This window comes from Capricornis sumatraensis, chromosome 21 (genome assembly GCF_032405125.1).
Source record: "Capricornis sumatraensis isolate serow.1 chromosome 21, serow.2, whole genome shotgun sequence".
NCBI lineage: Eukaryota > Metazoa > Chordata > Mammalia > Artiodactyla > Bovidae > Capricornis > Capricornis sumatraensis.
In genome coordinates this window covers 55,475,848-55,489,492 of record NC_091089.1, presented here as the reverse complement: position 1 = coordinate 55,489,492, position 13,645 = coordinate 55,475,848, and the positions used below count along the sequence as shown (strand labels likewise).

The window sequence follows — 13,645 nt, the reverse complement described above, 5'->3', positions numbered from 1 at the left end:
GGCTTCCCTCATGGCTCAGATGATAAAGAATCTGCCTGCAATGCAGGAGACCTGGGTTCGATCCCTGGGTTGGGAAGATTCCCTGGAGGAGGACATGGCAACCCACAGCAGTATTCTTGCCTGGTGAATCCCCATGGACAGAGGAGTCTGGGGGGCAATAGTCCATGGGGTTGCAAAGAATGGGACATGACTGAGCAACTAAGCACAGCACAAGACAGCATAAAAATCTAACTGTCTATTAATTGAATATAATATACTTGGGGTAGATAATCTTAAACATCCATATCAGGATATTAGAAATAACCCTTATGGACTATTGTGACATATAACGTTATCTTGAATTTGTTCTTACTCTTAAACATCTCATGGATGAGTTCAGGGCACTTAGAGTAAATAGTACCAAATGGGATATGAAGTTCATTAAATAATCCACAGGATGGGGATCAATGTGGGCCTATAAATCCTAGATAACTCATCTCTCTGCTGCTTAATACATTTGGATGTCTTAAGTTATCTTAAACCCTCTGTGAGATCTCTAGTTGGCATACATTGTAAGCATGAAATTAGTTTGGCACTTGTCTATAGATAAAGATGAAACATTTGTGAAATATTATCTAGTTACATTTCATGCTCCCACAAAATGAATGACCAGTTTCCTTTCAGTTGCTCATTTGGAGTGAAATCTGATTTAGACATGAAGTCCTAAAAACCTGGATAGGCGAAGACTGGCTCATTTTCCTCTTGCCTTCCTTCCAACTTCTACTCTATCATTAAAGAGCAGTCATGTAGGCTTAGGCTGAATGCTTATTTGCATGTTCTTGGCAAACTTTCAGATTAGTTGGTACCAAATCTAGCTTTTGAATAGCTCAATCACCAGCATCCAAAAGTCTACTGTTTATTAGAGTATTTTTCCTAGGAGAACTGAGAAATGGGCTGTGTAGTTATTCTAAGTCTCTTCTTGAGTTTGTCCAAGTAAATGGGTAAAAATGTCAACCCAGATATTTGTTTCTAATTTGTCAGTTGCTTGCCATCATGTTTTGTTAAGGTTTCAGACAGATATATGGGCATAATGTGGTAAGGGATTTAAAAACCAAGTATCCTTCTTGAAAAGCTTCCCTGGTGGCTCAGATGGTTAAGGAATCTGTCTTCCAAGCAGTAGACATGAGTTCGATTCCTGGGTTTAAAAGATCCCCTGGAGAAGGAAATGGCAACCCACTCCAGTATTCTTGCCTAGGAAATTCCATGGACAGAGGAGCCTGGTGGGCTGCAGTCCATGGGGTGGCAAAGAGCTGGACATGATTTAGCAACAATAACACATATCATACTTTAAATACACATCTTTAAATATCATCTATGGAACATCTGAATTATTTTCAATTGCTAAATAATAGAGGCTCTTGAAATCATTCATCCACCAAAAAAAAAAATAATAATAATGTTGTGCTCTAAAACAGAAAGAAATTATATGAAGATCATTATGAGGTAGTCACTATCTTAGGCCTTTTACTTTTCTGTATAAACATACAACTATCCTAAAATTGAGCAGTGATTTCTATACTTGTAAGCATGTAGAGTTTTTTTCTAGTAATCATGATGTAAGATATTTTTTTCATGTTGCTAATCTGTGTCCTTAAAGAAATTAATTTTGTTTGAGATTTTCTGTCTTGCCATATCAAAATTTCTTTTAATAAGACCACTAGTTCCCGAAAGGAAATACTTAAACTTGGTAGTAGATAGTATGCATGCAGTTCATGTAATAAAATGCTTTTTAATTTTTATCCCTTAAATACAATGGTTAAAGTGTTTCATTATATTTTGAATATATCCCATATATAGGAAGTCAATACAAAATTCCAAAAGGAGTGTAATGGAAAAAAAGTCAAGTTAAATATGTCCGCTTTGTGCTGATACAGAAAATGTAATAACATAACTGATATTTCTTTGACATGCTGGCTTTCAGCATAAAAAGGTAACTTTCAATTAATTACCTTTTATCTTATTTGTTCCAGTTTCTAATATTTTTTCAATTATTTAAGAAATAACTGACATGCGTCCTAAGTCACTTCAGTTGTGTCCAACTCTTTGCAATGCTATGGACTGTAGCTCGCCAGACTCCTCTGTACATAGGATTCTCCAGACAAGGATACTGGAGTGGGTTGCCATGCCTTCTTCCAGGGGATCTTCCCAACCAAGGGATTGAACCCACATCTCTTGCACTGGCAGGCAGATTCTTTATCACCAGCACCAACTGGGAAACTCCACATCACTGTATAAGATATGTAGCAAGATGATTTATTTACATGTATTGTGAAATGATTATCATAATAGCTTTAGTTAATAGCCATTATCTTGTATAAATCAATAAAAAGGAAAAATTTTTCTTCTTGATAACTATTGGAATATACTCTCTCAACAACTTTCCTGTATATCAGACAGCAGTGTTAACTATAGTTATCATGTGTTTATTACCTCCCTAGTACCTACATCTCTTATAACTGAAAGTTTGTACCTTTTAATTACTTTCCTCCAAATCCTTCCTTCATCACCTCCTACGTTTGATAACCACAAATCTGATCTTTTTTTCCAAGTTTGGTGTTTATCTGTTTGTTTAGGTCTCATATATAAGTGAGATCATACAGCATTTGTCTTTCTCTCTGATTTATTTCATTTAGCATAATACCTGCAAGGTCCATCCATACTGTCACAAATGGTAGGATTTCCATGTTTTTCTGTAAGGCTGAGTAATATTCCATTATATGTATATTTCATTACATATATATATTCCATTATATCCATCAATGGACATTATGTTGTTTCCATGTCTTGGTTGTTGTACATAATACTTCTATGAACATCAGGATGCAGGTATCTTAGAGAGTTAATGTTTTTGTCTTCTTTGAATATATTCCCAGAAGTGGAATTGCTAGATCATCTGGTATTTCTATTTGTAATTTTTTGAGGAGCCTCCATACCGTTTTCCATAGTGGCTGCACCAATTTACATACCCAATCGGTGCACTAGGGTTCTCTCCTCTCCATAGCCAAGGTAGCATTTGTTGTCTCTTGTCTTTGGGATGACACTCATTCTAACAGGCTTGAGGTGATGTCTCATTTTGGTTTTAATTTGCATTTTAACTTCTTTTGAATGTCCACTGTAGTCATGGTGCCAACAGAGATGGTTTAAGGCAATTCCCTAAACAGACTTCAAAACTATTTTATAACCGCTCCATAAGGAAAAAAAAAAGAAAGAAAAGGAAATGACAGGAAATGATTCCAACCTTTCAGAGTCCTGAAGAGGATGGGATCCGAGAGAGGCCCCACTCCTTTGGCATTTCGTGCTTGAATTCGAAAGTAATACACAGTGTCCAGGTTGAGATCCATGATTTGATGAGTAAGCCGATCACCACTGATTGTTTCCATAATCCAGTCATCAATTGGAATGTTCTTGTCCAAGGTGTAAAACAAGATGTAAGCTGCAAAAATAAATGAACACACCTTTGTTTAGTGTACTGACTATGTGCACTACTTGTTTCCAAACATCCATGTTTCCCAAGTACAATTTTCAAGGATTATTATATATCCACAAGCTATAAAGTGCAGTATCCAGTTTGGCAAGGAATGAGTTTTTTTGGGGTTATTGCAAAGATTAGAAAAAGAATTACTTCAGAGTACAGGATCTAAAAAATGGAATAAGCTGTTAAAATAAAGCTATCTGCCATATTTAAAAATGTGAGATTTCTGCTGTCTGTAAATCCTGATTATTGGTTTGCTCTAATATACAAACGAGGAAAAACTTAAAAGATAGATAACAAGTCTGTCACTTTCACCGTATCCAATAATGAAAATAAGTAATGTTTATTTTGGCTAGTGTTTAAATAATAAAAATACATTGAAAAGTATAAAATGCCCAATATTTTAAAGTGCCATAAAAATAAATGATCATATTTGATTACTGTAATAACTCTGTGAGGTTGGCAGGGATACTGTTGCTCTCTTTTCATAGATGATAAAGCTGAGAAGAACTCAAGCTAACTGATAAAAGGGCTAGGATAAATCCTCTATTACCATACTAAAAATCCAATACTCTTTCCCCTAGCCCATCCCACCTAAGCAAAAATACACAAACAGAAAGAAGTATTTTTGGATTACTGTAGGTTATCTAGTTAATATTTCAAACATTAATAAATTCATCATTTGATAGTATCATTCATCCTCTGTTAGGGGCTATGTTACTTGAATAATAGTAGTGTTCTCAGTGGTGGTAATCTAATATGCACCCAAACAGATCTAGTTATCCCTGTAAACTATTTATACTCTAACATTTTATTTGGCTAATATTTAAGGTAGGTTTTATTTTAAAGCACTAATTCATCACTTTATATTACAATATATATCAGATAATAGTGCAATATAAGCTATAAAACAACTCATCGCAGGTGCCTTTGCTACATGAATGTGCAGCCCCTATCTCTGTTAAAATTCTGCAATGGTATCTGCATTAGATAGGCCATCAACTTTATCTCTAGGTCTGAGCTTATGGATTGAATACATTTCTTTGTAAGTAACACTTTTAAAACCAATTGTCTCCACAGCAGAGGGAGCTCAGCTCGGTGGTCTGTGATGACCTAGAGAGGTGGGATGGGGGAGGGTGGAGGGAGGCTCAAGAGGGAGAGGATATACATATGCATATAACTGATCCACTCTGTTGTACATCTGAAACTAACACGACAATGTAAAGCAGTTATACTATGATAAAAAAGAATGCTCTAAAAAAATAAAAATAAAAAGCTATCCTCTTTTGATTCCCCTAGTCCTTCCTTTTCAGTCCCACTTGCCCCAATCTGACCGGGGACCTTCATACATAGTTCTTTCAGAGGTCATGTCAGAAGGTTCTCTAACTCAGATTCACTTCCCTGCCAAAACAAGCACGCACACTTCTTACATCTCAACACAACCCTTACTCCAGGAAGACTGATTTCCATGCTGTGCTCACTCCTACTTCCCTCTTATTCTTCACACCACTTCACCTTTCCTTTCTTTCTTCATCCAACTTCTACCCATCCATCAAGGTCCAGTTTCAGCTACATCTAACATATGAAACCTTCCTCTATAGTGAACTCTCCTTTCTGTGAACTCTGTAATCCATTCCAGTGCATAGACGAATACTTCTATGACTTTGTGTCATTTTCACTTAATCCTATAGTAATTTACAGAATTATATCTCAGTTTAGGGGATGTGTTCTAGACAGTGAACTGGATACTTCTTCCTTGTGATTCTTTAGGATTAAGCAATGCCACAAACTACCTCTTCTGGAAGTCCATTCCTCTTAAATTCTTGTCAGTGCTGAAACCTTGCATCTATTTTAATTTGGCTTCCACTTTTTTTGACTTTGTTGTTTCTCAAATCTGCCTCATCATAAGAATTACCTGGGGACTCAGTATAAGTTACAAACCACAGAGTTCAAGAAAGGGTATTTTGGTTTTTAAAAAATTTTAATTTAAAATTAAAACTAACAATGTTGTGTTAGTTTCTGCTGTGTAACAATATAAATCAGTTATATATAAACATAGATCCCTTCACTCCCGAGCCTCCCTCCCACTCCTCCAGGTCATCACAGAACACCAAGCTGAGCTCCCTATGTGTTACATATACATCAGGTTCCCACTAGCTATTTTACACATGGTAGCATATTATGTCAATGCTATTCTCTCAATTTGTCCCACTGAGCCTCTCCTGGGCTGAGGGCATTTTGACTGGAGAGACGGCAGACAAGTCTTTGATAACCCCCAATTATGCCTGCCTCCTGGTAGTTATTTTTATCTTTGTGCAGTCCTTTCTCGCTGAGTTTAGACAGGACCTAAGGCTTGGTTTTAACCAAGAGAATAAAGCAAATGTGATGGACTGTTGCTTCCATGATGATGTTACATGAGTTGTAACTTCTGTCTTGCTAGCAGATTCCCTTGTTGGCTTTGATGAAATAGGTTGCCAGATGGAGAAGACCACGTGTCAAGGAACTGAGTCTGCAACTGATCAACAGCCAGTGAGCAACTGAGTCTTGCCAACAACTACTTAAGCTTAGATGCCAGTGTTTCCCCAGGTAAGCCTCAAGTGAGACATCAGCTGAAGCCAACTCCTTGATTACCACTTTGTAAGAGACCTTAAAGCCGATTACCCGGCTAAATTGAGATTGGATTCCTGACTGACAGAAACAGTGAGATCGCAAGTGTGTGTGCTTGTAAGCTGCTAAATTTGTGGTGACGTTATCACACTGCAGTGACAAGTATAATAGATTTCTGGTAACCCCAGGAATCTGTACCCCAGTGACTTCTGTCTTCCAGTATAGTCAGGAATCACTGCTTTAGCTGATCGTGTTAATCCAGTAATTTTTGTAATATATTTGTTGAGATGTTGATGCTACAAATATGAATGTCTAAGATGTGGAAAGCTCAGGGAAAGATAAAGGACTTAACAAAAAAAAAAAGTCTGCAAAATGTATAAAGGTTATATGATTCCTCCCTCTGGATGGTATTAAAATTGGAAGACTGCAATTCAAAATGGATTGTAAAATACCGTTGGATAAAGGAGTTGTTTCTAATTCATAGGTGTCCATTCACTGAGAACTCAGCCCCTGTGGTCAACATCAATAAAATCTCCTACTACTCTTTAAGCCAGAGGAGTCTCCATTTTTGCGCCCAAAGAAACCGCATCTATTGAAAAGAAGGGCCTGGCACTAATAATACTTTTCTAGCTCTTATAACGTGCATATCTTATCTCTTCAAAAGAATAAAAACATTCCTTTAGTTCAGGAGCCATGTCTTATATTACTTCTTATTCTTCAAAAAAACTAATAAAATAGTCTCTGGATAATAGGTAGGGAAACTCACTTATTGAATAAATCCCCTTAGCCTGTAAGTATTTAAATTTTAAATTATGACATTTAATGAAATTGTTCAAGTTTTCATGGGCTCTCGTAAGAGCATGACAAACTTGAAAGTCTGGATGACTGTGCTCCCATCCCATGTCGGCTACAATTATTCCTGATTTTCTCCATTAAGAGTATAATACTTGCCTTCATTGTTTTTCTATGTGAAGAGTATTCACTGAAGCATTTTAAAATGACAGTTCCGAGACTTCCCTGGCCTTCCCAGTCCAGTGGTTAAGGCATCACGCTCCCACTTCAGGGGATGTGGGTTAGATCCCTGGTTGGGGAACTAAGATCCCACACACCACACGGTGCGCCCAAAATAATAATAATAATAAATAAAATGTTTTAAAAAATGACAGTTCTGGCATCACATAAGTAAAGCTAAAAGTGCTGCATCAGGTTCTGACCCCAATTTGTATTTAAGCAATTTTCTTAAACTTATTAAAATAAAAAGAACCATCATTGGTTATAAATTTGAATACTGAGATGGAGAACATAAACAGATTACATTACTCGGAACTCTAAAATCTAGCCTTAGAGAAACCACAGAACTTCATTTGGTGACTGAGTTTAATATGTTTCGAGGCTATTAAGTCCACTCCTGAAGTCTCACCTTGGAGATTTCCACATAGCCACACAGGCTGGGATGCATTCATAGGTTTGTCGCTACCTTTCTGTATCCATATGTTCATTCCTCTCTGTCTAATTTTATATTTTTTCCGCTTCATTTTTATCTCTTATCCACCACACTGACTGAAAGAGTATTATATTCTACCACAGGTTGCAAAACCATTTGGGTTTATTAATTTACCTGGGCATTCTCACATGGAAATACCATTTGTCTAAATACATATAAAACATAGCATCATGCATCTTTCATTTTGACTCTACTTATACAAATAGCTGGGCTTCCCAGATGGTGCTAGTGGTTAAAAAAAAAAAAAGGCCTGCCAATGCAGGGGACATATGAGATATGGATTCGATCCCTGGGTCAGGAAGATCCCCTGGAGAAGGGCATGGCAACCCACTCCAGTATTTTTGCGTAGAGAATCCCACGGACAGAGGAGCCTGGTGGGCTACAGTGCCTAGGGTGCAAAGAGCTGGACACGACTGAAGCGACTTAGCTCACATGCACGTATACGAATAGGTAGTTGTCATTCCAGAAGCAAAGTGTCAGAAAGTATTCACCTCCACCTCTCATCTCTCTTCTGTCCTTTTCCATACTTCCACTCATGGCTGATTTCTTTCTACGGATCAGGAAGGCTGATAAGAACCGGGAAGACCATATAGAACTGGCCCCTACCAGCAAGGAGCTCAGCCCAAAGGGGGCTTCTCATCTTTAAAGAACTGATTCTAATAAATATATGTACACAGAGGTAGATATATTAAAAATGAGGACCAATTTTCTATTTTTTTGTGGTCAAAAATTATGGGTTATGGATTCAGGGAGGCTCGACCTCAAGTAATACTGATAATATTAACTAGCTTTGTTACAACCTTGAGCAACTTGTTTTATCCAAGTTATGCCTTAATTAACTTATGAGAAAACAAGTTGCTGTGAGATAATGCACTTTAAAAACTTAAAATATACGGGTATTTCTATTAAATTATCTTTCAGTTCAGTTCAGTCGCTCAGTCGTGTCCAACTCTTTGCAACCCCATGAATCGCAGCACGCCAGGCCTCCCTGTCCATCACCAACTCCTGGAGTTCACTCAGACTCACATCCATCGAGTCAGTGATGCCATCCAGCCATCTCATCCTCTGTCGTCCCCGTCTCCTCCTGCCCCCAATCCCTCCCAGCATCAGAGTCTTTTCCAATGAGTCAACTCTTCGCATGAGGTGGCCAAAGTACTGGAGTTTCAGCTTTAGCATCATTCCTTCCAAAGAAATCCCAGGGCTGATCTCCTTCAGAATGGACTGGTTGGATCTCCTTGCAGTCCAAGGGACTCTTAAGAGTCTTCTCCAACACCATAGTTCAAAAGCATCAATTCTTTGGCGCTCAGCCTTCTTCACAGTCCAACTCTCACATTCATACATGACCACAGGAAAGAGTAACTATTTAGTAAATGCTAAAGCTTTTATTTATTTATATTAAGAAGGCTTAATAAATACCTTGTTTGGAAGTTGGCACTACAGAGTCAAATCAAACAATATATTGAATATCAATTTGATGATCGTTCCACTCAACAGAAGTTTATTAATTACCTATTGAGTATCAAAGATATTGTTACTGGGGAGAAAGAATTAAACAAAATCTGAACTCTGTTCTCCTAGAGGTTTCAGCCTTGTACTATAAGCATTTAGATTTTCTCGCATGATAATATGGAAAGGGGATGGACAGGAAGAAGTCACGATGAGACTAACTTGCCACTTTCTGTAATTGGGTGAATGGTGGAAGCTTCTGAAAAGATGCAAGTAAGAATAATAGACACATGTGATTCCAGTGTGAGTGTCCAGCTCAGTTCACAATGTCAATGAGCTAACAACCTAGTCCAGAATATAACAGTGCACCACTTGGCTGTTAGTGGTGGGTGTTAGACTAAAAAGAGAAGAACAGCGGAAAGAGGGCTCGGGGAGCAGAACCAGTTTCCAGTGAGACAGAGAAGTGCAAATGTACAGTATGAGATGGGATGTGCATATTTAGAACTCCTTGGATGGAGATACAGATTTCAGAGACATTAACTGCAAGTTCACTGAAGTCCTGGCTATAGCGTGGATAACTTTTTTCGGAGAAAGTAACAACAAAAAGAACGAAAAGATCTGCGTTCTGGGAAATAGCACTTCTGGAGCAGGTGGAAAAAAAGGATGACTAGGGGACTGAGAAATTACAGCCTGGAATTGGGAAGAAAAGTGGTTAGGCAGTTTTACAAAAGTCAAGTGAGAAGAGAATTTCAAGGAAAGGAATGGGACTAGAGTGTCAAAATACACAGAAAAAGACAATGTAACCTTAGTCATTAGATGGTATTGATAAGGAAACAACCTCTGAAGCTCTCTTCTGTCTATATTGGTGTTTGATCTTAATATTGGATGCTGCATTTATTTAGATCAATGTTTCACAATTCTAATTATATATTAAAATCACTCAGAGAGTTTTAAAAAGGTTCTATGCTCAATCCGTCCTCAGCCAAATTAAGTCATAAATCAGTTGACTGTCACTGATTTGGGCCAGTACTAGTAAGAAGAACAAAGCTTAGTGTAATAGTTATGAGTAGGAACCTGAGTTTTATATCCTAGCTCTGGCTATTTCTTGGTTATTTGACTTTAGGAGAATTATTTACCCCAGAAGGCCCTTGACTCTTTATTTCAAAACAGAAGAATAGGGAACATATGACTACTTATAATATAAAAGTGCTGAGGAAAATGACAAGCTTATACTAAATGTTTAATTCATTTGGAACCATTTTCTTCTGAAAATATCAGTCTAAATTCCCAAGCTGCCAGCTTATGATCAAGGAACTGAGGCACTGGAATAATCTGGATCTCCCTTGTCAACATTTTTTGTTTCATCTTTTTGAAATATAAATCTATGTACACATATATACACATATCTATATGGCTCAGTGGTAAAGAAGCTGCCTGCAATGCAGGAGACACAGCAGACATAGGTTTGATCCCTGGATTGGGAAGATCCCCTGGAGGAGGAAATGACAACCCACTCCACTATCCTTGCTGAAAAATCCCACTGATCGAGGAACCTGTCAGGCTGCTATCCATGGGGTCACCGAGTCAGACGCAATTGAGTGCATGCGTGTGCACATCCACACACACACGTTCATCATCACATACACTTACAAATTGATGGTCGGGGTTCTGAGCAGAGTACATTGATGAACACCTGCTCTAGAATGAATCTGAACTGGGAAGAATAATCACTAAATTATTTCAGTGCTCACAGGGTATCAGGGACTGTTCTCAGTCCTTTATTATAACAATTCTATAAAGGAGTCCTAAAGGGAGACTCGAGGAGATGAAATAACTTGCTCAGGCATCTCCATCAGAAGGCTGGGTTCTTAATGATCCTGTTCTACTGTGGGCATAGAGGGATTTAGGAAAACAAAGAAATATGGAAGCAGGACAGGAGTATATTCCTCCACACAGGTAAACATGTGCCCCGACACACTGGAAGAGAACTCATGTCTTCCTTTGGACTTTCACAAGAAACTGAGTGCAGAAAATCTGGGCCTCAGTCTAAAGAGCTGGTGCTTTAAATATTTTATCATACTATTTTTTGGAATTGATTTGAATGAAAGTATCAAAATAGGCATGGAACGGAAGTTGTTTTAAGTGTTGTTTAAAGTTGTATTAAGGGTTCTTAGTGTTTGCTCCCTGTTGAATTGAGTCAAAATAGCTTAGAATGATAATTATAAACTGACTTTAACAAATAAACCATTCTTTAAAGGGGAAAATTAGTTCTTTTCATACTTAAACTATGCAATTGTGAAAGAATAGATTTTTAGTAATGAGAATTACTGAACATACAATTCTAAATAAAATATGTGAACACAGTTTCTTATACATGCACTGTGACATTAGCATACAAAATTTTATCACTCAGATTAATTTATATTTCTTAATTAGGGGCCGACTTCCACTTTTTGTTCCAACTGGAAAGCAAAATTAAGCTTTTTTTTCAGAGTTGAAAACACATTCTATTTTTCGCATAGACCATTTGGTGAGATTTATTTAAATAAAGTGAAGAACTGGGTAATATATGACTTGTTTTATCCTTTACCCCAAAGTATATTTTTTTCTGTTAGAACTTATTTTTATTCAGAAATTCCTACTCTGGATGGTTTTCTTCTTAAACTTATTATCTGTTGATTTACCATATGCTTATAAACAACTGGTAATAACATAATGGAAGTCATCATGTAAACAAATCAGAATCTCCAAAAGTACTGAAATAGAACCAATGGAAAGAGGTTATAACACTGAGTGGAGAAAAACAAAAAATTAGAATGAGCCAGCCTCAGTTTTAGAAGGTCTGGCACAGTGACAACTGAGTATATCAGATTCTGGGGAGATTGTATGTCCCTCTTTTTTTCCCATATTTGTCAGCTCAAATTAAAATTCTGTTTGCTATTGCAGGAAGAGCAATTTCTTGGAGAAAAAAAGTCTTCAGCTTAAATTTAAACCACATTTGGAATTTTCACATTACCTTTTCATTTTGTAAAATTCAAAAATAACTCACATCAAGTGCGTGTGCCGTCTGAACGTGATTCCCATGCTTATCTCTGTACCAGAGAATGGCTGAATTCCTTTGTTAATGTATACTAGTGCTATCCACTCTTGGTATGCAAAAATGCAGAAACAGGAGTGACTCTTACATGTGCCTAACCCAATGGTTCAAGTTAATTAGACTATAATGTGCACATTTTTAGTTACACAATATTTTTCATAATAATTATATGCTATGGAGACATCTATTAAAAGCCTAAAGTGATCATTTAAATGCAAAATCTCTAATAGAACTCCATTATATTTTTCATACTAAATTAACATTACAGGCTTCTAATGGATGCTTTAATTAGGCATCGATGTTATCCGTAATATTTGGCAAAATAAAATCTGTCACTGTGAAATATTCATTAAGTTCAATTTCCATCCATCAATACCAAATGTTTTCTGAACCTTATGATTTAAGTAAGAAGCTAAGAGCTAAGTGAGAAACTAAAAACCCTCAGACAAGTCTCCTTCCTATGTTTCCTAGGAAAATACATGGCCATTAAGTGTCTTTTGCATTTTATAATTGCCCAACAAATGGCTTCTTTTTAGTCATTTAGGCTCAAAGGAGTTCCATTAAGAGGTTATCCTAACACCACACAGAATGAAACAGAGAAGGTCTACACTAATTGGAATACACATCTTTCAGGAAGCAACACAAAGGAAATGTGCTGGGGTGTGTATTTGTAGGCTCCCTTAGAAGAATTCTAAGGTCAGCAGCAGTAAGAGGAGACAATCAGAGAGGGTCAGGAGTCAACTGAGATGCTGGGACAGAAACCTAATACATAAGAGGTTTGAGCAGCGTGCAAGAGGTAAGCCACTGCAGGCCACGCGGAGCAGCACAGGAAATAAAGCTGAGATGCCTACCAGTAATTTTCCCATTGGCTTCCAAAGGAGGCTGCCAGCTCACGATGACAGTGCGAGGCTTCCCTTCTCGAGTAATGACTGTCAAATCCTTTGGAGCAGAGGTCGGGGCTGTGAGGTGAAACAGAAACATGGTCTTGTCATTGGATGTGAAAGAAAACAGACATTTATGGGGCTTCTAATCACGATGCTGACACGCAGGATCTATCATGCCATATATCATGCTTATTTTACCATGGATGATTTAAGTATCTGAATTAAGCAAAGACATAGGAATTAATATTTTTCCAGGAAGTTAACTGCCTTTCAAAGGTGAGACTACAGAGAGGAAAACGGAATATGTATGGCTATAGAGAAAAGTATAATTGGCATTTTCAAGTGAGCGATTCACTAAAATTCAAGAACCATTATAAAAGTTAGCAAGATCAATGGCTACATGTCTCTGAGAAACAAACATTCTGTTACGATTGCAGGATTTGTAAGTGAAAGTTCACCTAACGCTATTTTTTCCTTAAAAAATGAATTTAAATGCAGGTCACAACATTTTGCTTAGGTAACATCTGGTTATTTCCCAACAAGAAGGAAAAGAAATATGTGAAAAGAGAGGAGACAAGGAATCTATGAGGGTCTTA

General features: G+C 37.3%; 1 protein-coding gene across 1 annotated transcript in view; it reads right to left on the bottom strand.

Moving 5' to 3' along the window:
- The window catches only part of DCC (DCC netrin 1 receptor), an 813,847-nt gene that overhangs the window by 133,770 nt on the left and 666,432 nt on the right, over window positions 1-13,645 (bottom strand). Inside the window, 2 exon segments of the mRNA XM_068993780.1 lie at window positions 3,278-3,472; window positions 13,017-13,124. Of these exon segments, the coding sequence (XP_068849881.1) occupies window positions 3,278-3,472; window positions 13,017-13,124 (303 nt within the window).